Source organism: Podarcis liolepis (assembly GCF_965112155.1).
Source record: "Podarcis liolepis genome assembly, chromosome: 2".
NCBI lineage: Eukaryota > Metazoa > Chordata > Lepidosauria > Squamata > Lacertidae > Podarcis > Podarcis liolepis.
In genome coordinates this window covers 25,082,534-25,108,337 of record NC_139555.1, presented here as the reverse complement: position 1 = coordinate 25,108,337, position 25,804 = coordinate 25,082,534, and the positions used below count along the sequence as shown (strand labels likewise).

Genomic DNA, 25,804 nt, shown 5'->3' with positions numbered 1-25,804 from the left:
TGCTGTAATACAGTTAAGATAGATATCTAAAGAGTTTTCCAGGTTTTTTAGTAGTTAGGAGTACAGTGGTACCTCGGGTTAAGAACTGAATTCATTCTGGAGGTCCGTTCTTAACCTGAAACTGTTCTTAACCTGAGGTACCACTTTAGCCATTTGTGCCTCCCGCCACTGCCGCGCCGCCGCTTTGTGATTTCTGTTCTCATCCTGAAGCAAAGTTCTTAACCCGAGGTACTATTTCTGGGTTAGCGGAGTCTGTAACCTGAAGCATCTGTAACCTGAAGCATCTGTAACCCGAGGTACCACTGTAGTATTATTTGATCTCGCTCTGCATCTGCTGATATCTTTGTGCATTCAGCAGCTTCCATGGGCGGAATACACACACACGCACGCACACACACACACACTTGCCATTTTTGTTATTTATTGCACAGTAATCTGGCATGCGTAAAGCCCAGTGTCCAAAGTCTAGTGACAAAGAATGCACTGGAAATTTTACAGATGTCAAAGTATGCATATATCAACAAGTGCTGGTCAATGGACCCCTCCCCACAAGGCCCATGAACTGCAATTACTACTTCCTGACATACAGATAATCTCACTGCAACACATGTTATAATGTGGCCTCCAAACAGCCAATTGTCTTTTCAAAAACCCGCAAACAAGAGTTGGCTATACATAATAATCCCACCCCCTCTATTACAAGCCAGGAAATCCTGCAAAGATGACTCAGTTTTCTATTAATCATTCAGTCTCAGAAGAGAATGGCCATCATCCCAACTAGCGCAAATCCTGGCACTTGTTTTCTTCCCCTTTCAACAGGCCCTCGTATCCTGCTAACTTCACTTTTATTTCCTAAATCAATCAAGCCTCTCATAGAGCTGTTACATCAGTCTTGCGTTTAACACATCGCTTGCTGGAGATCAGAGAGCTGATGTTCCCTGTATACGAACATTTGGAGGGGTAGTACCCTCTAGAAGGATGTTCTTGTTGATACTGATTTATATACTGCTATCTATTAACATCCTTTGAAATAAGGAAATACGTTACACTAGGGATTTCCACCCCACCGCAGCAGGCAGAGCCCCACTGATTTGTTTGAAAAGGGGTCAGTTTCAGCACTGGACCACGTCTGTTGTTAAGAGGGATTGAGGAAATGAAGTTTTAAAAAATGAGAGGGTGGGTGCTATTGGCTTTTGTTGTGTTTTACTGTTGCATTCCATGGCAGGCTTAATTCTGCAATTTATTTATATTCTGGGATTCGAAAAGGATTCACCAGATTGTTCTTCTTCACACTTGCAAAAGAACTCACATTTTTCTGACCCGTGGGGAAAAACAACACTTGTCATTATAAAAAGACCAGAACAAGATTTTGAGGAACTTTGGAGTATAGAAGAGGAGACAACTACCCCAAATATCTTGTAATTGCATGCGAACATTATTTGTATTTGCTTTTATATTTAGCTAGTTGTTTAAAACTGCCAATAAATCTTAGGCTGCATATATTTTCCACTAGCAGGAATGGCCTGGTGTTGATTGGAATTTCTGAGAAATCAGAGCAGTTGTTTATTTATTTTATTTTATTTTATGTTTTGCCTTTTACAATGTTTCGACAATAGAAAACAAACGAATTCCACCTATGTTTTCTGCAACTTCCCTCCCCCCACCCCCCGCGGTATCTAATTATATATCATTTTCTTACTGGATAAACACAAAATCAGAGCAGTTTTGATAGGTTCTGTCCATCACCTTGGTTCCGAACGGTGTCCAATTTTATAAAGGTCCAAAACATATTCTTTATTTCTTTATAAAGAAATTTCTTTATTTCAGGAACCATCGTGCAAAACTGGGTTACGATACTTTAAGAAGTGTACAAATGTACGGAGAAAGGACAAACAGATGAACAAATTTCCAAAATAAAGAGTGGATTTTAGAGCTTTGTTGACAACAGGTTGGTGATGGATAAATTCCTCCAAGCTGGACTTGGAATGCGACCGAAACTTCCCCACCTTCCCCCAGAGCTCCAAACTTGCTCATAACTCACTCTGAGGTTGCAGCAAAAGAATGTCTATCTCCATCGTTTGTCCCTGGCTCTTGGAATGCTTCACCACCACTGGTACCAGGATTCCTCTGAAGAGCAAGACCTCCCTCTCTCTCTCCCTCTGGTAACATCACCACCACAGCAGTTGCCACTGTGTAAGTCAGGGACAAGAAAACTGGCTCTTTAGAAGTCCAGTGCCGAGGGCCTTCTGGCAGTTCCCTCACTGCGAGAAGTCCAGGCAGAGGGCCTTCTTGGTAGTGGCGCCCGCCCTGTGGAACACCCTCCCATCAGATGTCAAGGCAATAAACAACTACCTGACATTCAGAAGACATCTTAAGGCAGGGAAGTTTTTAATGTGTGACATTTTAGTGTATTTTTGGTTTCTATGGAAGCCGCCCTGAGTGGCTGGTACAAACAATAAATTATTATTATTATTATTATTATTATTATTATTATTATTATTATTTATTTAGATGTTGTTGGACTCCAACTCCCATCAGTACCAGGCAGCACTGTCAATGGCCAGGAATGATGGGCTTTGTAGTCATGGGTTTCCCCATTGCAACAGTATATGAAAAGGGAAAGAAGCGTTTTAATCTGAGTGGCTTAGATTAAAATGTGAGTCGGAGATAATGTTCAACCTTGCACCAAGCCAAAGATTCATTGATTAACCAATGTATCTTGGAGGCTGGATGATAGCATCTCCCACTCTGGTGCAGTGAATTGCATCTTGACAACCCCGAAAACGTCAAAGAATGACAAAGAGAAAAAGAAAACATCTTCATATCCAGATATTTTAAAACTGCTGCAAAGCTACGGCCTTGTGGGAGTGAAAGAACAAGACTGATTGTTCTGATAAAAAGTGTCTCCCGTTCCAGGAAAAGTTAACTGAATAGGCACAGAACAAGTCTGGTCCTGTCAGTCGCAGGGCAATAAAGGAATAAACGGGAAAACAACACAACGGCGAGGGAGAGGACTGGAGACAGACAGACAGCTCGTACGTGGAATGGTGACTGGAGAGACTATCGCTCCGAGTCATGTTGCGCCAGGAATGAGCTGGTGTTCGCAGATGCCAGGCAATGACATTTTGCAGAAGATGAATCTTGCAGCCTTCACTGTGGAGCAACTGCTGATCACCTCACAGGAGTGGGTGAATGCTGGAAAATGATGTGGATGCAGGCAAAGCCGTTCAAATGAAGCCCAGTCGGTCACTTAATATTGGGGTACCGAGTTCATTCATAGGCCAACCGCGCCCACCCCGATTACGCACGGACACAGGGAAGATAAATCTCTTTTTCAGCTCAGGAGAGAATCAATGCAGCACTAGGCTTGACCAAAAAAATCACAAGCCCTCGTAACCTCTGTTATAAGTTATCTCTTAAACCAATACCAATAAAAAACCAGAGACATGGGCAGCTGGGGGAGCACTGCTTGTGATTCCCCCATGGTGCATAAATCACACTTGCAGTTCCTTTCTACCCAAAGTTCAGCGGCTACGCTGCCTTTTCATCCCAAAAATAGTGTTTTTCCCCATTGCCGCTTATCTCAAACACGGAAAACCACAGGAATTTCAAGCTGTAAAAAGAAAAAAAACTGGATTGTGAGAGGCTCGGAGTCCTTTCAGTTTCACTGGGGATCCTTTTTGTTTAGCAGATACTTAATTTTCTCATCCTTGTGACCAGCTCTCTCAGGTCACTGGATTCCAAGGGAAACGTTTCCCCTTTGCACATTGCCTTTCGAACCTTTTAAAAGTCCACACAGTTAAAAGCATTGTTGATTCTGAAACCAAACAAAATGGGGAGAATTATCACTGCTGTGCACATGTGGACATACCTATTTTCCAATAATTAGTACTGTGAAACATAATAAACCACACAAAAGAAAACGGGAACTGTAGTTGGAAAAACTTGACAGGCTGAGTTAAGCGAAGTCTTTAAGTCACCTACTTGACACTCTTTGTTTTTAAGAAACACCTCCCTACACTATTGAGATTTCAGGAAAAAAAATATGGTCCCCATTTGCAAGACCTGGTTTCTGTGTTTCACACCCAGTTTCCAGAGGGTAGAAGAATTTATACCACCTACAACTAGTAGCTGCTGACATTTATTCCCATATTTCCTCTCTTGTTCATAAAGCTCTAGGGTCAATGAGGTACAGTCATACCTTGGTTCTCAAACACCTTGGTACTCAAACAACTTGGAACCCAGTTGTAGATAGGTAGCCGTGTTGGTCTGCCATAGTCAAAATAAAAAAAATTCCTTCCAGTAGCACCTTAAAGACCAACTAAGTTAGTTCTTGGTATAAGCTTTCGTGTGCATGCACACTTCTTCAGATACACTGCGGCTCAATGTGGTGCCTTCCATGGTTCCAGTTACAGATAGGTAGCCGTGTTGGTCTGCCATAGTCAAAATAAAAAAATTCCTTCCAGTAGCACCTTAAAGACCAACTAAGTTAGTTCTTGGTATGAGCTTTCGTGTGCATGCACACTTCTTCAGATATGATATGGTATCTGAAGATATGGTATCTGAAGAAGTGTGCATGCACACGAAAGCTCATACCAAGAACTAACTTAGTTGGTCTTTAAGGTGCTACTGGAAGGATTTTTTTAATTTTAACTTGGAACCCAAACACTGCAAACTAAGTGTTCCGGTTTGTGAACCTTTTTTGGAAGCCAAACGTACTCCATTTTGAGTGTTACACTTCCAATCTGAGTGCCACACTTCCACTTTGAGTGTTACACTGAGGTCTGTCTGGTTTTGCTATTTGTTTTGCATTTTTGTTTTTGTGGCTTTTTTGTTTTGTTTTTGTGACTGTGTAGAACCCAGTTCAGCTACTGATTGATTGATAGATTATGTGACTGCAGTACACTGTTTATTGCTTTAATTTTATGGATCGATGGTCTCGTTAGATAGTAAAATTCATGTTAAATTTCTGTTTTAGGGGTTGTTTTTAGAAGTCTGGAACGGATTAATCCATTTTGCATTACCTTCTATGGGAAAGCGGGCCTTGGTTTTGGAACGGACTTCCGGAACGGATTAAGTTTGAGAACCAAGGTACCACTCTGATGGATCACAGAGTGTCAAGGACAAGCATCACATTACACTGAACTGCTTGGCATGTACCTATGTCATCTCCCCCTTGCCCACTGCCTTTTTAACTATAGGTGCTGGTGGGAGGCAGTGTTGTTAGGGGAAATGCAGTTCAAAAGAAAAAAGAGGCTTATCTTTTCCCACCCTGGCTGCAATCGGAACAAAACTCCTTGTGCAGCTATGAGCCTTATGAGAAAGGTTTCTAATGGTGCTAATGGAAACTTTTTTCAAAGGCTTATAGCCACAATGGGGTGGGTTTTTTGTGGGAGGATGATAAACTTCCCTTCCCAGCAACAACACTCCCCACCTGTCATTACAGAAGAAAGAATACAAAGACATAGCTAAACTTACAATATAATGTGCAACTTGGCCCTCAATGCTTAGTTTTCTAGAGGAAAATCTGGACAGAACTTCATTATGGGTAGTTTTCATTTTATACTATACTGTAGTCATATGGCACAGGATCTGTCCTTTCAGTGAGACTCAGGGCCGATTTCCTTAAGAATGGATATGTTTGATCTTCTTGCAGTCCATGGGACTCTCAAGAGTCTCCTCCAGCCCCATAATTCGAAAGCATCAATTCTTCGGCGATCAGCCTTCTTTATGGTCCAGCTCTCACTTCCATACATCACTACTGGGAAAACCATAGCTTTAACAATACAGACCTTTGTCGGTAAGGTGATGTCTCTGCTTTTTAAGATGCTGTCTAGGTTTGTCATCACTTTTCTCCCAAGAAGCAGGCGTCTTTTAATTTCATGACTGCTGCCACCATCTGCAGTGATCATGGAGCCCAAGAAAGTAAAATCTCTCATTGTCTCCATTTCTTCCCCTTCTATTTGCCAGGAGGTAATGGGACCAGTGGCCATGATCTTCGTTTTTTTTATGTTGAGCTTCAGACCATATTTTGCACTCTCCTCTTTCACCCTCATTAAGAGGTTCTTTAATTTCTCCTCACTTTCTGCCATCAAAGTTGTGTCATCTGCATATCTGAGGTTGTTAGGTTGCATTAAAAGAATTGATTAAGTTAAAACCATTCTGATTTTATCTACAATTTGCAACCATCCAGAAACTGGTTATACACTGCAAATAAAGGAGCTTGAAGTTTTTCTGTTCTGTAGAGATGCGTAATTCCTCCCCCTCCCTCCTCCCAAAATAATAATCTGAAGGCTTCCATAAAATCAAAAAGAGAGAGCAATAATGTTAGGTGAAAATTTGTTTTTCAGGATTTTCTTGCAGTTATAATTAAACTTTTGTTTTTTAGCTGATTTTAACGCCACTATTTCACACACTTGAAAAATGTGATTCTAAAGCTTTCCAATAAGAAGATGAAGTTACAAATATGCCAGGTATTAGGAAGAAATGCAGCGTTTCTGGCAAAGTTTCAGGGTAAGGGCAAGGGCCTGGAGCACAAATAAAGAAGCAGAACCCATGTCCTCATGATTTCGCTCTTCGATGCTCTGTGGCAACAGGCCTCTCGCTGTCTGCTAGAGTGACTTTACATAAGTAATTCTGGCCAGCCAGGAAAGTGACCTCTGTTTGTTGTTCCTGGGCAGGCAGGCCTCTATTTGCTTCTCTGCTTCCAGTTCACATGGCCTCCCCTTTCAAATTCCAATTCCAGGACAAACGTCATCCGAGGAAGAAAGGCACTCCACAATCGGAGACGTGCCTAGCATTTCTCTCACTACGGTTAAGCAGACTCTGCTTGCTTTCGACAATCACCCAATTATACCAGGATATATTTTTTTTATATGGATACAGTATGTGGTCATTTGCCCAGCAAGTATTTAAGGAAGGTCACATATTTAAGCAACGGCAAGCTATTAGGACACATTCTGGAAGGCCTCAAAATGAGTACTGTTATAAAACGTAACTCTGGCATTCTTGCAAAAAGATAGAATACACCACTTTAACCCTGACTCCCTTCCCTACCTCTTTTCGTTCCACTTCTTTTTTTGGGAGGGGGTAACCCGAGCACAAATGCAACTCTGTGCAGGTACACAGGGTGCCCTAAATGTACAGTCAGCTCAAGACTTTAAGAACACAGCATAAACCAATTCAATGAAACAGGGAATCCAGAACAAACTGTATCCTCTCAACCCAGTAGGGTGCAGAACATCAATGATTTCCCTTCTTCTCTTTCCATGGTTCATTTTACATATCATAAATCCCTGCATATTTTACAAAAACTGTACCATTCAGTATTCCATTATTGTTGTTGTTTAGTCGTTTAGTCATGTCCGACTCTTCGTGACCCCATGGACCAGAGCACGCCAGGCACTCCTGTCTTCCACTGCCTCCCGCAGTTTGGTCAAACTCATGCTGGTAGCTTCAAGAACACTGTCCAACCATCTCGTCCTCTGTCGTCCCCTTCTCCTTGTGCCCTCCATCTTTCCCAACATCAGGGTCTTATTCCATTATTACATCCATCAAAACTTGCTTACACTGTTGAATTTATCTTAATGCTGCCAGCGTTTTCAGCTGTACAGAATTATTTCCCACATATTGAATAAATGTTTTCCAATCTTCTCTAAAAGTACCTCTACTTACGTTCACCTCCAGTTACGTATCCTTTGGGATACGTATGCGGCAAACCCGGAAATATTTTTCCAGGTTTCGCCACGTGCACATGCACATAATCGCTCTACCGCACCGAAGACGCATGTGCAGAAGCGGTCCCTCCAGTTGTGGAAACCTCAGGATCCGACCGGAGCTCCACAACGGATATCGTCCACAACCAGAGGTACCACTGTATGTACTTCTTGTTCTCTTATACTATATGTTAAGTCTGCGAGTTGTTTGGGCTAACAAAACACAGGCTGCAGTAGTGGCATACATAAATAATCTTTTTTGTTACCTGGGAATTTCAGTCCGGAGTTATCCCCAACAAACAGGACTCTGGTTTTGCGGGGGGGGGGGGAAGTACTTTTAAACATTTATTTTTTCCAATTCATTATGGATCATTTCCCAATACTCTTTTACAAGTTCACCACATGTGAAAGAACCTTCCCTCCACCTCTTTGCATCTCCAGCACTTATCTGATTCGGACTGATAGATCTTCACAAGCCTACTCAGAGTGAAATACCATCTGTGAATCATTTTCCGGTAGTTCTCCTTCAAAGAATAACATGCTGTAAACTTCCAAGTCACTTTTCCAGGGTTTTCCTCCGAGGTTAAAATCTATATTGTGTCCTATTTCTATTGCCCAGTGTGTCATTGTGGCTTTAACAAGCTCGTCTTTTGTTTCCCAGTCTAATAACAAATTATACATTTTAGACAAAAGTGTCTCTTTGTTTTGCAGCAGTTCTTTTTCGAATTGTGAGCTTCGGTCCGCAAAACCATTTTTTTCTATCTAATTTAAACATTTCATGTAACTGATGGTATTGTGATACAGTGGTACCTCGGGTTAAGTACTTAATTCGTTCCGGAGGTCCGTACTTAACCTGAAACTGTTCTTAACTTGAAGCACCACTTTAGTTAATGGGGCCTCCTGCTGCTGCCAGGCCGCCGGAGCACGATTTCTGTTCTCATCCTGAAGCAAAGTTCTTAACCCGAGGTACTATTTCTGGGTTAGCAGAGTCTGTAACCTGAAGCGTATGTAACTCGAGGTACCACTGTACCATCAATGTTCAAGAACTTTCTATCCTCCAAATGTTGATGGACGACAACTCCCATTGGCCATCCTGGCTGAAAACGATGTGAGTTGGGAGTCCAGCAACAGTGTCACAGGTTCCCAATCCCTAATCTTTTGGGCAAAAGATTCCTGCATTGCAGGGGGTTGGACTAGATGACCCTCATGGCCCCTTCCAGCTCTACCATTTTATAATTCTATGCGCTGCCTCTTAAATCAGAAGCACTGTATCTGAATGCCCAAAGACACCCGAGGAAAATTCTTCTAGCTGCAGCGCATTGACTGCTTCCAGGTGCTGAAGTCCTGGAGCAATGCAAGTCAGTATTTGAAACGCGGAAGTGGGTGGGACAGGCAGAACAGATGGTGTGGGCCCTTTCCTCGAGACTGGCATAACTGTTGTGGGGAGATATCATGTCTTCTGCACTTTCTAGGTCGCCTCCCAGCCCCTGTGGCTGGGTGGAAAACCCAGCCACACAAAAGCAGCAACCACGCAAAAGGCCACCATTTCCTCTCTCACAAATATATACGGAGCATTTGTGGTTTCACCCCATGTCATCTCTGCATTTTTTAAAAAAGAGGTTCCCGAGCGTCCAATCAGATCAGCTGTTATGTTCTTCAATCCTACTCCTACTGAAGTCCATAGAAAACTCCCAACAGAAGAATTGCAGCCTTAAGCGTTCACAGTGCGGTGAGCATCGAGGTGCTCAATGAAAAGGGCTCTTCCCTGGAATAAATAAAAAATGCCAGTAGGTCTCACGTCAAGCAGTTACTTAATGATAAATTTCATGAGAGAACTTTTGTGCCTGTGCACTCTGGGCAAATGGAAGCAGGGTGAAGACGCACATACAGTGGTACATCGGGTTAAGAACTTAATTAGTTCCGGAGGTCCGTTCTTAACCTGAAACTGTCCTTAACCTGAAGCACCTCTTTAGCTAATGGGGCCTACCGCTGCTGCTGCGCCGCCGGAGCACGATTTCTGTTCTCATCCTGAAGCAAAGTTCTTAACCTGAGGTACTATTTCTGGGTTAGGAGTCTGTAACCTGAAGCATCTGTTGCCGGAAGCATCTGTAACCCGAGGTACCACTGTACTGTAAATGGAAAGTGTTTCATAATCCCACTGCTCCCTTTAAACAAAAATAATGGGGGGGACGAACATAATTTTTCTTCTCTTCCCTTTCTTTTCTGTTCATGAGGAATTGGGGGAGTAAGCTCGTTTTTATTCCACTTTGCAGCCAAGGACCCCTGAGCCCATGAACCAGAATTACAATGCAAGAATTAAAATAAACGCGAAGAAAACAAAGCTTCCGTCAGCCAAATGAAAACAAGAGAAAATGCCAGCATCTCTCAACTAGCAAGAGATAGGCAAATCTCAGGAGCAGGAAGAAGTCTCTCATCACGCAAACACACACACACACACACACAGAGAGAGAGAGAGAGAGAGAGAGAGAGAGAGAGAGCTTTCCCATCCATGCAGCAAAGATAAGCAGATTGTAATTCTGCTGAGCATCAGAATGTTTACTGTGGTCAAGAAGTGGAGAAGCTGCAATGCCCCCTCTAATAAGTCTGTGGGCTGCTCTTTTCCTAAAGGATGGAACAAATCAAGGGAGTCCTGCAGCCAGCACAGGTGCATCACTCAGGTTGGTTTGGGGCAGATGTAGGAAGCCCCTCTCTCTCCTTCCACCTGAAGAGCCCAGCCAGACCGCCATGGCCACAGCCTGTGAGGATCAGCATGACTGCTCCCCTTAGAGGCTGCAGCAGAAGCAAGCGAGGATCCAACTTACACCGCCGAGATCAGCAACTGATCTCTTGGGTGTTGAACAAATTGCAGTTCTGGAAAACAGAGCAAAGGCCCAAAGAGTGGGAAAACAGGGCAGGGGAGACAACGCGCGCACACACACACCCCTACACTTTTCCTGAACACATCGGCAACTCCCAGCTGTTGGCTCTTAATAAAATAGTTTGTCCCCTCGGGCAACTCAATTTGGACAGATTGTAAAAGAGAAAAACGTTCGCCCATCCCCAGCCAGCTGCACCAAGTTGCTTCAGCTCCATGTGGCCCATCTGAAGTTCAGAATGCTCAAATTCCATAGAGGCAGCCTGGAGATAGAAACAGCTTGAGCTGTGGGGGAGAAAATCACATGCACACACTTTGTGAACTGTCAAAGGAGCAGGTGGTGTGGAAGTGGTATAGCAGGGTGCTTCTGCACTGGACCCACGGATCACACTGGCCCTTCCAGTGTGAATGCTACCAGTGTTAGAAACTCAGATGTATAAGCTAGGCACCAAATAGCTCCAATACACCAAGGTTGCAGTTGTCATTTTGGGGCAAGACCACTCTAAAGTCTTATTTTTCAAATGGTGGACAAACTGTGATTGATTCTCAGTTAAACATCTGACCAGCTCAGATGACAGCCTTGAGCTACTATGTAAAGAACTTTGAGAATTTAAAGAAGGTCACTTGATCCAGTCCATGTATCTATTGGCCTATTCCAACCTCTTTTCCTTAATGGTGACTGCTCCTGCTCAAGGCTGCACAGAAAAAGCAACTGGGTTCCGGAAATTCATCCCAATTGTGCAGATAGAATTCTACAGGAGGAGGTATTTGTGTGCGTAAACAGTACAGATCCAGTGATCCACAGATGGTGGAGATTCCAGGCGCCATCCTGGAGCCCAAACATTTTCACTTGGTCACAAGTGGTCAAAAGTCAGGTGCAAAATGTGTCTGGCTGGCACCTGGCTAATGCTGAACACTGAATGCTATCCATACCAGTAATTCAGCGACTAACATCCACCTATGTTTCCCTGCACTTCTACTCTTGGCTCACAATGTCTGACCCACCATTAAGCACCAGACAGAAATCACAGTTCTTTCTGAAAATTTTAATATGGGAAGTGCCATGGTCACAGACGATGTCCCTAGGAAAGCGACCACAGCTAGCAGAGCCATTTGGTGAAATCATAATCGTAGCATTGATTAATAACAATCCAATTTTGATTCAGCACCACTGCCCCTCTAACCTCCAAGGGAATGGCTCAATTTCACATTGCACAGGCCCGGGAAATAAAGAGCTTTGCATTTATTTTTTATATATCTAAATGCTACCGTTTTCTAGACAGGCAGACAAGGAATATATATGAGCATCAGACAAAACGGGCCAAATGAATCAATTAGCAGAAGCTCCAAATCAACTGGATTGTTCTTAGCAGCTGGAAATCCCAGCACCAGCTTCCTTTTCCCTAAGAAATCATTAGCATGTGCTCAATTTTGGGAAAGCGTCTTTTGCAGGCGTTCTCAATTCCCTGCAAGAACTGCTTGCTATCATCCTCATAAGTACCCTGCTTATGCTTCGTTGGTACCCTGCTTGTGTTGCATCTTGTTGTTTTGTCAGCTCCAGTAGCCTGCCCCCTACACGTCATATCCACGGGGTGAGCTACACAGAATCTGGAATTGTAGAAGGGGAGCTATGAACAAATAGGGACCCCTTCAGATTGACCCCACTTGTGCATTGGCAGAGGGCATGGCTTGCGTGCACACAAACACACACACACAGACACACACACACAGGATTCTAGGGCAGGGGTAGGCAACCTAAGGCCCGTGGGCCGGATGCGGCCCAATCGCCTTCTAAATCCAGTCCGCGGACGGTCCGGGAATCAGCGTGTTTTTACATGAGTAGAATGTCTCCTTATATTTAAAATGCATCTCTGGGTTATTTGTGGGGCCTGCCTGGTGTTTTTACATGAGTAGAATGTGTGCTTTTGTTTAAAATGCATCTCTGGGTTATTTGTGGGGTCTAGGAATTCGTTCTTCTTTTTCCAAAATATAGTCTGGCCCCCCACATGGTCTGTGGTACGATGGACCGGCCCACGTCTGAAAAAGGTTGCTGACCCCTGTGCTAGAGGCAGGCTAGCTCACTCATTCAGCCACTTCACAGGTTCATTACCAAATGCCTGCTGCGTGTGACTCTTTGCACTGCATAATACAAACAAAGGGAAGAGTGGTAATAATCCAATTACCAAATGGTTTCTGGGGGTTGGGTTGGAGGAACACCTTATAAAGTACTCTTCTGAAAGCTGTGAACCTTCCCCCATAACCCTGGAGAAGTACACAACAGTAGTTTACCTACATTTAGCAAAAGGCAACTATGGAATAGCCGAAGGGAGAGAGAAAATTCTTTCTCTGCCCTGTTGTTTCCTGAGAGTAAGTTTCACAGAACTCAATGGGGTTCAATTCCATGTAGATATAGACATATAGACACACACAACTGCACAACCAGCTGGTCACAAAAAAATAAAGATTTCCTAAAATGCATGTGAAGTATAATTGCACCCTCTGCAGCCACTGTCTCGTTACAGGCACTGCATGCAGCTTATTTTAAAAATTAAAAAATAAAGCTCCAGAATCACATGTACGGCAAAGGACCACTGTGGAAAACTGCTACAGTTCCCATGGCATCTCTGTGTATGTCGCCTATACAACCTGATATAACACCACAGGATTTTTCTTTTCCAAGACCTGTGTGGTTACATGAAAAACAATGGCAATATTGAAAGCTTGTAAACAGCCACCAGTCCGGTTCCCTGCAGAATTTCCTCCAGACAACCAGGCAAGGAGGCTATAAAAGAGACAGGAGATTCTTTTCATTTTGGGCAAGTGTACCAATGTAATATTTTTGTGCACTAGCTTCATTTGCAACATATTTAAGTATGTCCCACAAGCTGCTCCTGCTGTTATATGTATACAAGCCCCACTAAGGCGCACAGCAAGGCTTTTAAAATGTTTTGTTTCTTGCCAGTGGTACGCCTCCAAGATGAGTTGGCACCTGCCAAGAAACACAGAGGGCATCACGCATACGAGAACGACGTTCGTGGCTCTCTGCATCACACGCACGCAGAGAATAGATCGCAAACTTTCAGGAAATTCACACCCATCCCCACCCCCCATTGCAAAACATCAAAATTTGGTGTGAGAATCATTTGGCAGAATGAACTCAAAGCAACAATATCTATTTAGGCAGCCAAGCCGCTCTGCATTCCAAAGACGGTGAGCAGCTTAGGAGATATTTTTCTGCTCTCCCATCTTCAACTTAGCTTTCTGGTTTTAAATTCTGGACACCCCAACACCACATGGCTTCAAATATTATTATTTAAATATGCAAGAAGTTCAGTTCTGCCTCTTAAAACAAAATATATACAGTGGTACCTCGGGTTACATACGCTTCAGGTTACATACGCTTCAGGCTACAGACTCTGCTAACCCAGAAATAGTACCTCGGGTTAAGAACTTTGCTTCAGGATGAGAACAGAAATCGTGCAGCGGCAGCAGGAGACCCCATTAGCTAAAGTGGTGCTTCAGGTTAAGAACAGTTTCAGGTTAAGAACGGACCTCTGGAATGAATTAAGTTCTTAACCCGAGGTACCACTATACCTTCATGAGACGGGGGGGGGGGGACACCTTTGTATTTCAGCAATATAGAAGTGGAAAGATTGTCCAGTATCAGTAATGGAGATCCTTAAACAACTTATGAAATGGGAATGGTTACAGGCAGCCTTTTAACGTATATTTAACAGCACATTAGCATGTAAGAACATAGAAGCCACTTGTCTGGGGATCAGAAGCTGGCATCCTTTGGGCCAAAGACAGCCCCATAAGTCATGCCATATGTTCAATCCCCTAGCTCTAAATAGGGGACCATGGGATAGCTTATCGTCTTTTGCTTTAGCAGCTGATAAATGGAGGAATAGGGGTGGGCAAAAGTGATCCTCTGGAAAAACTAGGCTTGGTAGTAGTAGGCTTGGATGAAACCCTCCACCCCACCCCACCCAAAAAACCAACCACATATCAGATACATTCAGTGATTCCGTCAAACATGTTCAGTATCCCTATCTTGCCATAAGGAAGATTTTAGCAGCAAAGAACAACTCCAATAATCATCTACAGAGTAAACTCATGAAGTTTAAACCTTTGCTAAACGTATTAGCTCAGATTACAACACATGCAAGTCAGAAGCTACAAATTCAATAAGCAAAGGGATTTTCCGTAAATCATCGTTAGCAATGATATTAAGGTTATTTGCAGTTTTCTAGGTCTTATAGCGTATGATCGTCAAAAAAACATTTTTACACCCTTTTTTCAAATATCAACCAAGACATAAGACCAGCAACGCACAAAAATCAAAGTGGAATAAACATGATCTGTGCCCACGTTACGTAAGTGGACTTAAGCAACTTCTTTTTGCTTTTTCATGCCTTCCTATTCCCCACTATTATTCCATAAACCTGAAACATTTTTCACCTCTCCTACAAAAGTTTATAGCATCTAACAAAAATGGAATACACAATACAAAAAGATATTGTCTACAATAAATCTAGTGCTTTTGTGCATTTCATAGATCTCGCTGGCCCAACTTGCACAGTATGATAAGCCATAGTTTCTTTCCAAGCATTTTGCACCTGGCTAGCTACCACATCCCACCAAGTGAAAGTGTCCGGGTGCCAGGATGGTACCTGATGTCTCCACCATCTGGAGGGGAATGAATGGGAAGACTTGGATCTTGCCTGTTTTCACACACACTAACAACACATCCTGCAGAATTCTATCCATTATATGTTATCTGCACAATCGGAATGAATTTCAGGAACCAAAAAGTCAAATCGAAAAAAACAACTTTTGAGCTGTCCGGCCCCAAAAATGGCAACTAGACAATCTGTTTTGGCAACTGCAACCTTGGCTTATGGAGCCTTTTGGCACCCATCTGAGTTTCTAACACTGAGTTGATGCCCAATAGCGGCAAGCGGCTGTGAGCATCACTCTGGGGCACTGTGGGAAATTCAAACAGCCCTCAGCCACCCTGGTAATCTCACTGCAAGAGGGGCGTCACAGCATAGGACAGGGTCTGCTGATGCAACTGGGGTCCCACTACCAGAAGTCACTGTACCAAGTACACACTCTCAAACCTCATGCCTGACTTGAGTCAGAAAGATGGAACTTTGCCTAAAGAGCATGGATCGTGTGTGCAGCAAAGCTCCAGATCCCTCTTCAGGGACATAAGAGACTTGCACAAAATCAGTCCCTTGCAACTGGCAAGCAGTGGGTTACCAGTATTTAATTTAATTTAATTTTTAAATTTAATTTTCACAAACATCATCACCATGGCAGTCTACAAGAAAATATTATTCCGAGAGGCACGGCTGCAACGAAAATCTGGCATGCGTGCAATGGATACTGTCTTTCTACCACTTTTCAAAGACAGCAGATGCTGTTCACATCTTGCACAGAATTCCACTACACATCCCCATTTCTCAAGTCGTTACATCCAAATGGGAATGAGCCATGCAAAATCTTGACACATATTAGAAGCCGCAAATCAGAAAACCAACGAAGAAGCCTTCTTCTCCCATTTGCTTTTTTGGTTTTTCTAACCTATTCCATGTGCAGATAAAGGTAAAGAGACCCCTGACCATTAGGTCCAGCTGTGACTGACTCTGGGGTTGCGGTGCTCATCTCGCTTTATTGGCCGAGGGAGCTGGTGTGCAACTTCTGAGTCATGTGGCCAGCATGACTAAGCCGCTTCTGACGAACCAGAGCAGCTCATGGAAACGCCGTTTACCTTCCCGCCGGAGTTGTACCTATTTATCTACTTGCACTTTGACATGCTTTCAAACTGCTAGGTGGGCAGGAGCAGGGACCGAGCAATGGGAGCTCACCCCGTCGCGGGGATTCGAACCGCCGACCTTCTGATTGGCAAGTCCTAGGCTCTGTGGTTTAACCCACAGCGCCACCCGGGTCATGTGCATTCCATGTGCAGAGGGAAGGATAAATAGACCAAACACATTATCAACTGTTGTTTTTTTTAAAAAAAGGAAGAGGATGCATTTAATTATTCCACAAGTCACAGAGGTTCACATTTTTCTAAGTACGGAATATTTTAAGCTTGTTTTTAATGTTCTTGTTGGTTCTGCATCCTTCCACCCCAATTTGAAATTGATGCAGAGTGGAATTACCGTATCAACATAATGCAATATGGGGCATCCATCACACTGGGTGGAATTCAACATCAAGCTAAGACAATTGTTCTGTCTGGGCAACTACATCAGCTTGCCAAATGTTAACAATCGCTCCTCTCCTCCACTGTTCTGGGCGGTGGAGAGGGGGCATCCTCAGAGCCACTTATTTTGCAGTCGGGGGCACACAGAGGGAGAAGGCAGGGAGGCCCATTGCAGAAGCAGCCCTTACACAGGGCTTCCACAGAAGTGGCTTCTTAGGTATGTTTATAAGCAGTGAAATAAAGAACACTTTTGAATGAGCAAAGAAACTTCACCTGAGCAGATGCTGCTCTTGATATGCCACGGCTAGGTTTCACAGGGGATACCCTGCGTGCAACAGAACCTGCCGAAACCCATTGCCACCCTTCCTCCCTATCACGAAAGGCCTCTCTCTCCTGAAGGTCAGGGGAACTCAAAGACTCACAAAAGGTCTACAGCTCCTACTCGCTCTCCCAGCATCCCACCCCCCATGTGCTGAAGCACTTTCCATTCCAGCACAGGGCACTTTGGAGCTCAACCTTTGCTGTGCTCTTTTACCTGGGGATAATTTTCAGTGACTAATTCCAGCTAAGTGCCGATTTCAAGCACCCAGAACTAATTATCCTTCCACGAAACAATGGGGAGCATTACTTCAGTATTTAACCTCTCGCAACCAGTTCTGTAAATAGTCATTCGCGTTGCCTTAACGCGATCGAGATTGCACACAAAAGCAAAGCAAAACTTAACCAAATGCAATCACGGCCCACTCTTCCGAACGGAACTAGCAAAGAGCTAAAGTCAAGAGAACCTCCCAACCCCTTCAGAAGCGCTGTCTGTGGCGTTATTAGACTTGGTAGCTCAAAGCAGCTGCCATACACCTGTTGAACTCCTTTGTGAAGCGTTCCAGGTTCAATAAGGGTTTAATGGAATATTGAGGCCCCCTCCAGACTGCTGTTTAATAGCAGCTGTATGCAGCGACATGGCAATGATGCATTAGTAGGGCATGGGCACATAGCGTGGGGAGTGCCAGGAGGGAACACAAACTAGGTGTCCCCACGCAGGTGATCCCAGTGTGGCATGGCCCGATGCCCCTCTCTGCCCACCAAGGGCCCTGCCTGCCGGCCCGGCTCCCCCTGTGCAGGTAGACAGGCAGTTCGGCAGGGTGGAGTCATTCCAATGGCATCAGCACAGTGTGAGCACAGCCTTCCTGCCCAGCATGCCCTGGGCACCAGCAAACAACGCTATGCCACTAGTAGGGCATCTGAAACAGATTTCTATCAGATCAGCCCACATTCTCAGTTGTTCTCTTATACTTTCTAAAGTTTCTGTGTCACTGCATCCCCACCTGAACTCTACCTATTCTGTTTTCTGTGTTTTCACACACACACACACACACACACACACCCCCCAAAAAATTGCTCGCCCTCTACACTAAGTGTAAGATAGTTGCACTATGATGCCATGCTTCTATACGTACACTTTCAAGGGTTTGGATTCAGGCTGCGGTTGCAGGGCTAAACCAGAGCTCGTTTCCACACACAATGGAATGCCGGCACCTGGCATCAATAGGAACTATGCGGGAGTGGTTACATCACATAAGTGGGTACATTTCGGCACATTATCTGAAGGCAGCCCTGTTTTTAATGTTTGACGTTTTATTATGTTTTTATATTTTGCTGGAACCCAGCCAGATGGGCGGAGTATAAATAATATTATTAAAGTCGTACCTTGGTTCTCAAACAGAATCTGTTCCGAGATCCGTTTGACTTCCAAAAATGTTCAAAAACCAAGGTGCAGCTTCCGATTGGCTGCAGGAGCTTCCTGCACTCCATCGGAAGCCGCGTCAGACATTTGGCTTCCAAAAAAAAGTTCACAAACCACAACACTTCCAGGTTTGCGGCATTTGGGAGCCAAAACGTTTGAGTCACAAGGCATTCGAGAACCAAGATACGACTGTATTATTATTATTATTATTATTATTATTACCATCAAGACGCTCTTGCACCATAGCATATTAAAAACAGGACTAAAAGGATTTGTAGTATAAAAAGTTGCAGATATTTAGCAGGAAACTTCAGGGCCCTGACCGATTGCAGCCAAAGCAGTATAATCACCCTGAAATATTTGCATGTGCAAATTGCATTGAAAGCGCCATCATGCATAAACAATTTGAGTCCATCACGAGCACAGGTGAGGATGAACGTGCAATAAGAAGGATGTCTGGAGGAGCCCTGAGATAATTGTGAACGGTTCAATATCAGAAACCAAAAAGACTGCGAGCTAAAACGGGATTTAGAGCACAGTCCTAACAATGTTAAGTCCTGCTGGATTCAACAGCGCTCAAAAGTAAAGTAAGGTTCGTACTGCAAGCTTACGGCTTTCGCCTAGATCCATATTTCCTAAAGTGTGGTACACATCGTTCCGGGGTATGCAAAAGGATTTTAAAGGGGACATATTTCATTTATTAACTGAAAACAACTAACAGGTGGGAGCAGCCAGACTGGCTAATTTCACAGAAATCACTTAGAATGGTACCCGTATACATTTCTTTCTCGGAGAGCTAGTGGCTTACTTTAAATAATTTCTTTAAAAGCTCAGTTTGGGGCCTTTGCCACGAGGACATTTTCAGGCACTGTGGTGCCCAGAGTCATTAGGTTGGTAACTCCTGAATTACAACACCTACGAACAATTCCAGAACATACTGAGAAAGATATCGGCTTAAAGGTCTTGTTGGAAGAGGAAGGTTTTCAGTAGACTCTGAACAGTAGGAGACGGTGCCTGTCTGATATAATATAGAATCATAGAATTGTAGAGTTGGAAGGGACCCTCAGGATCATCTTAGTCAAACCCCCTGCAATGCAGGAAAATGCAGCTGTCCCATAGGATGGAGATCGAACCTGCAACCTTGGCATTACCAGCACTATGCTCTAACCAACTGAGCTATCCATGCACTAAAGGGAGGGGATTCCAACATTGTTGAGAGCTAAGTACCACTTAAATCCGTCTTACCATGAGGTGAGGGTACCTGGAAATGCCTAAGTATGCCAACAGTCCTAGATTAGCTTGCCCTTTCAGAAGAACTGGCTTGCCCCATGGATAAGTCCCCCTTATGTAGTCTGCCTTGGCACTTCTGCTAGCAGAATGCGGTGGCACCCCGACAAAGGTTTCACAAGATCAACTTTCCCCATTTGGGTCAGGACGAGCAGCTTGTGGTTATAAAAAAGAAAACCCCACAAACCAGAAATGCCACAATTTAGGTAATAATAATAATAATAAAAAGATACAGAATCACAGAATCAAAAGGTAACCTAAGGGTGATCTGCAATGCAGGAACCTCAGCTAAAGCATCCATGCATAGCTGTCAACGTTTCCCTTTTTTAAAGGGAAATTCCCTTATTCCAAATAGGATTCCTCGCAAGAAAAGGGGAAAGTTGACAGCTATGCATCCATGACAGATGGCCACCCAACCTCTGCTTAAAAATCTCCAAGGAAGGAGAGTCCATCATCTCTCGTGGGAATCTCTTCCACAGTCAAAACAGTTCACCCTGTCAGAAAGTTCTTCCTGATGTTTAGTCGGAATCCCTTCTTGTACAGTGGTACCTCGGGTTACATACGCTTCAGGTTACATACACTTCAGGTTACATACTCTAACCCAGAAATAGTACCTCGGGTTGAGAACTTTGCTTCAGGATGAGAACAGAAATTGTTCTGCAGAGCAGCAGCAGGAGGCCCCATTTGCTTAAGTGGTGCTTCAGGTTAAGAACAGTTTCAGGTTAAGTACGGACCTCCGGAACAAATTAAGTACTTAACCTGAGGTACCACTGTAACTTGCAAGCCACTGGTTCGGGTCTTAGGAGAAAACAAGCTTGCTCCATCCTCCATCTGACAGCCCCTTGGACGCTGTATTTGAGGAATCATTTGCATGGCAGGGGGCTAGCTTCTCCTCTTATTAATCTAGGGACGCGGGTGGCGCTGTGGTCTAAACCACTGAGCCTCTTGGGCTTGCCGATCAGAAGGTCGGCGGTTCAAATCCCCGCGACGAGGTGAGCTCCCATTGCTAGGTCCCAGCTCCTGCCAACCTAGCAATTCGAAAGCATGCCAGTGCAAGTAGATAAATAGGTACCGCTGCAGCAGCGTTTCCATGCGCTCTTGCTTCCATCATGTGTTCTATTGTGCCGGAAGTGGTTTAGTCATGCTGGACACATGACCTGGAAAGCTGTCTGTGGATAAACGCCGGCTCCCTCGGCCTGAAAGCGATATGAGCACCGCAACCCCATAGTCGCCTTTGACTGGACTTAACAATCCAGGGGTCCTTTACCATTACCTTTTTCAATCTCTTGTGTTTAAAAAAGCATACCCAAAGGAAGATTCCTTTCTGCCATTACAGTTGTCAAGGTGTATTATTTTAAAAATATTCCATCTCTTATAGCATCTCAAAAACATATGATCCACAGAATCCCGTAGTTCTCATGCTCGGCTGAAAGATATATCAAGTAAATGCAATTGTATTTCCCTTATATTGAAGCCTTGTAACCCTTGCTTTTTATTTCCTCCGCTCCCCCGTTGTCCAACCCACCAGTTAACATTGCAGGGTAACCTGAGCAAAAGAGAAGTCCCTTGTCCCCAGTGAGCTTACAATCTGAAGTTCCGTCTACACAGTTATCCCCACAAACCTCAAAGTTAGGCCTTTTTCTTTCTGCCGGTTTAACACACTACCCCTTACAGTTCTTCTGCTGCATACAGACACCCTTATTCTTTTGAAATAAAGGTCTCTAGATGTTTTCGGAGCCCACATTTGCTTCATTTGTGTTCTTTATAGTACCTAAAAAAACACACACACAACCTCATCTACCTGAAAATTGCATTCTACACATCTAAATATATGTATGGAAATGCTTCACGTGGACAGAATGAGAGTTGGAAAGGAAACCGGAATTCTAGGCTGGGAAATGATGGCCTTACCAGACAAGATGATGGATCCTGGCCGCAAACAAAACTGAATGAAAGCAAGATCTAACCTGAATGAATTGGTGCATTTTCCCCTTCAATTTAGACAAATCCAGTCCCTCAAAAAAAGGAGTACTTTTTCACTGTCTCTCTCCTCCAGCTTTAATCAGTTTTTCCAAGGCAAGAGGAGGGAGATTCAGGTTTCTACATCCTCCCCTTTTCCTCCTCCGTGTATCAAATGATGGATTCCCCTCTTGGCTGCTAACTAGATCAACATGTTGGATCCGAAGAGAAAGGAAGAGTGCCACATTCTCTGCTAGCCATCCTTTTAGACTGGCAAAAAAAAACCCCTATTGGGCTCTTTTCTGCTGAGAGCTTCCAATCAGCCTCCATTTGGCCAGAAGAGAGGACTGCAGTAAATAGGGAATAAATTATGCAATTCAGCCGCCACAAAGTGCAACTAGGGAAGGAGGGTTGACATTAAACACTGCGATTAGCACCCATTGCCTCTCTAGCCCCCTTTCCCGACCACCCTCGAGAGGGAAAAATGAAGTCGTCGATAAAGGAACTCATACAAGTGGCTTCCCAAAATGCATTCTGCACCACTGTGCACAGAATCCAAACCCACAAGTCCTGCAGCCTCTGTAACACAGATATTTGTAGTGCAAAACAGAATAAAACCCAGAAAACTGAATCCGTATATCCATGCATAGACAACTAGATTCCTCCCCTAACTGCATGACCCACGCAGGATGGCTACAGTAGTTCCCACTTTCAACATTACTCTTACAAAGTTTGAAGGGGACGCTTGCCTACATTTTTATTCCATGTCCATTATCCTTCCACGTTTGCCCATCTTTTAAACCGTGTTGCCAGCCTGAGGAGGACACAGAACCTTCTCCAGTACTTTTGAGAAAAAGATCTGCTCTGCCTCCATTTACACACATCCCAAACCAAGAAATCCGTGTTCCAGTATAAGAAAACGTAGGAGACTTCCTTGCGTAACTTTCTCAAATCCATTCCTAAAACTACACGCACAGCTTGCGACGACGGGGGGGGGGGGTTTAGGTCTGTGGAAAATGAGCTCAGCATTGGCATCAGAACAATACTTTCCCATAGAAACAGAGGCATATATTTAATTCTTAGTAACTCCACTCAAGTTTCACCTTCCCTTTCCTCCAGATAATTTTATTTTTTTTAATGCAAAGTTTGGCTTACATTTGCAAGGTAAATTGTCTTGCAGATTTGCATTTCGCCTTTTTTGGAAAACGAAAAAAAGAAAATATACAGCAGCTAAATGCATAAGCCCTTCAAAAGCCTTTAGCTGCCCTGACTGTGCAAAAGGCAAAAAAAGAGCTCTGTAATCCCAGCAGAAGAATGCAAATAACGTCAATGCACAGCTGAACTGCAAGCCCTGCCTTACAGGAACTATGTGTGCCTGTGTGTATGTGCGTGAGTGTGTGCGCGCGCCAGTGTGTGTCTGCAAGGAGAGAAAAAAAAGGTACATTCTAAACAGGAAATGCAACTGAGAGCTATTCCAAGCCTCAAACTTCAAAATGCAATTGCATCCCCAAAATTGCATGCATGCAATTCCATAATGCATGGACGACTTTTTGCATATCTGCAAGGAACGCAAGTCGGAGCCTTACCTCTCGGCTGAGACATTTTCCCCTCTGCTTTGATGGGGGAGGGGAACACAAAAGACTTTGCCTTCTCTCTTCAGTAGCTAGTTTTGCAACAAAGATGAAAACTGCAAGCGCTCAGTCTTCATGCAACTGGAGTTTTTCTGACTCCCTGCAGCAGATCTCCTTGCAGAGGAAGGAACTGCAATTGCACACCTTGCAAAACAGATTGCAAAGTGGGTTTTCACCCCCTATTGCAATGGTAAGGAAGGCTCTGCTGCACCTACATGATGGGCCAGGACTGGCAGCTAAAAGCTCCAAACTTGGATCCGAGTGCCTTAGTGCGCAGACGTCCTTTCTACGAGCAGCGCGTTGGTTTGTGGGTAATGTAGTTCATCCGGACAGCCCATTGAGAGCTTCTTTAAGGAGACTCCGTTGTCTTCATGCTCGAGGAGGGAGGTGGGTGGGATTAAGATACACGGAGCCATCTACTTGGAGGCGACTGCTGTGCAGCGGGGGTGCACAGATCCCACTGGAAAATGTAAGCAGGAAATGGAAACGGCCGCGCACAGTCTTCTGCTATGTAATCGGAAAGCTGCAGAGAAGCATTGCCTAGCAGAGCGAGCATGCAACCACGTTGCGAGACTTCGTGTCTATCCAATGGCAGTTTCATAACAAAGGAATTGCCGTACTGCAGTCTAGCAGTCTGCCTCCAACAGTGGCGACCCCTCGCCTCGCATATACCACGTACATATACCAGGGAATGCTCAGCCTCTCGGAAGAATATTGTCACTATACAGAAATATCAGCATGACTAGCCATTGAGCATCTTCTGAATTAATTTGCCTTAAGCTTTTAGTCTAAACACATACATGCAAGCAAGACACACTGCCCAAGATAAACAGTGGCGTTTCCCTCAATAAAGACTTTCTTGCCATCTAAATGGAGGCACTCCGTATTGTTTGGTGACAATATTTTGAAAATGCAGGTTGTTTTGCGTTCTCTTCAATTACAGGTTACAGTGGTACCTCGGGTTACATACGCTTCAGGTTACAGACTCCGCTAACCAGAAATAGTACCTCAGGTTAAGAACTTTGCTTCAGGATGAGAACAGAAATCTTGCTCCAGTGGCGCGGCGGCAGCAGGAGGCCCCATTAGCTAAAGTGGTGCTTCAGGTTAAGAACAGTTTCAGGTTAAGAACGGACCTCCGGAACGAATTAAGTACCGTACTTAACCTGAGGTACCACTGTACTTTTAAAAGACTGGCGGACGAGCCAGGATTTCTCCGGATCAACAAATCTCCGGTCTTTTAATTTCTACTTCGCTGCTATTAAAAATATTGCGATTATGATTTTAAGTATTGCCCCGTGCCATGCATTTCAAACACATTGTAGGGATTGGACTAAATGACCCTTGGGGTCCCTTCCAAGTCTACCGTTCTATGGATCACAAGAAGTGATCGCAACGCTACAGCTCCCAACATCCTCAGCAAACTACAGTTCCCGGGTTCTTTGGAGGAAGTCATTTGCTCGAAATCTATGGTGTGCATGTGAGCTCAGTCACATGTATAGTTCTCATCCCAGGACCTGACTAAAGCTCAGGGATAAGAGTCCAGGGGGTGGGAGCTAGTGCACTCAGTGCCACACCCTAATGATACAGAGGTGGGGGCCTGCAGGGAGGGCGCTGAGCACGGCTGTCACGAATTGCTGCCCACAGGTAGAATTCGTGCACCCAGGGACAGAGCCAAACAATAAACTGAAAAGCCCAGTGCTAAAAGAGCAGAGCCTGTGTAGAACGATTAGTTGTGCTTGCCAGTCTCCTGAAACTGAGCGATGCAACCATACTCATAATACCAGAGACCAGCACACAATTCAGACTCCCTAATAGGTAAAAGGTAAAGGACCCCTGGGCGGTTAAGTCTAGCCACCGTCATGGAAGCCAGAGCGCACAGGAACGCTGTTTACCTTCCCACCACAGTGGTACCTATTTATCTACTTGCACTGGTGTGCTTTCAAACTGCTAAGTTGGCAGGAACTGGGACACAGCAAGGGGAGCTCACCCCATCGCGGGGTTTACCTTTATTCCCTAATGAATCACCAGCACAATACAGAAACTGCATTCATAAGCAGGGAAACCAGCTGCAACCTACATCTCACATTTTGCTCACATATGTGCATCGCATAATTAATTTATTAATTTTTATTTACAAGACATTTCAGATAACAGCAGGTCCAAGAGGACAGTCGGTGAATTTATGCCTGTTCTGAAGGTCAGTCGGTGAATTTATGGCAGCCAAGTCGAACCACACCTAAGACAGATCACTCAAGGAAGTGAGCCAAACCACAGAGGACAAATGAGGCTACAGATTCACAGAGCGAACTGAAGACCGTTACACAGCAGATCACTCACGGCTGAGTGAGCCATCTTCACCACAGACTACAGTCGAGTCACAAC

The 25,804-nt window shown here is 44.3% G+C and overlaps 2 protein-coding genes across 3 annotated transcripts in view; both read right to left on the bottom strand.

Moving 5' to 3' along the window:
• Positions 1-23,824, bottom strand: part of MAP2K6 (mitogen-activated protein kinase kinase 6) — a 77,013-nt gene extending 53,189 nt beyond the window's left edge. Inside the window, exon 1 of one of the 2 annotated variants that reach the window (XM_083490393.1) lies at positions 23,378-23,824. In XM_083490393.1, the coding sequence (XP_083346519.1) occupies positions 23,378-23,393 (16 nt within the window). In that variant the 5' untranslated portion in view covers positions 23,394-23,824. Of the gene's footprint in view, positions 1-21,799; positions 22,044-23,377 lie in introns of those variants that run through there. The other variant, XM_083490394.1, reaches the window with a different exon arrangement.
• Positions 1-25,804, bottom strand: part of LOC310700384 (ABC-type organic anion transporter ABCA8-like) — a 317,713-nt gene that overhangs the window by 72,511 nt on the left and 219,398 nt on the right. The window lies entirely within an intron of this gene.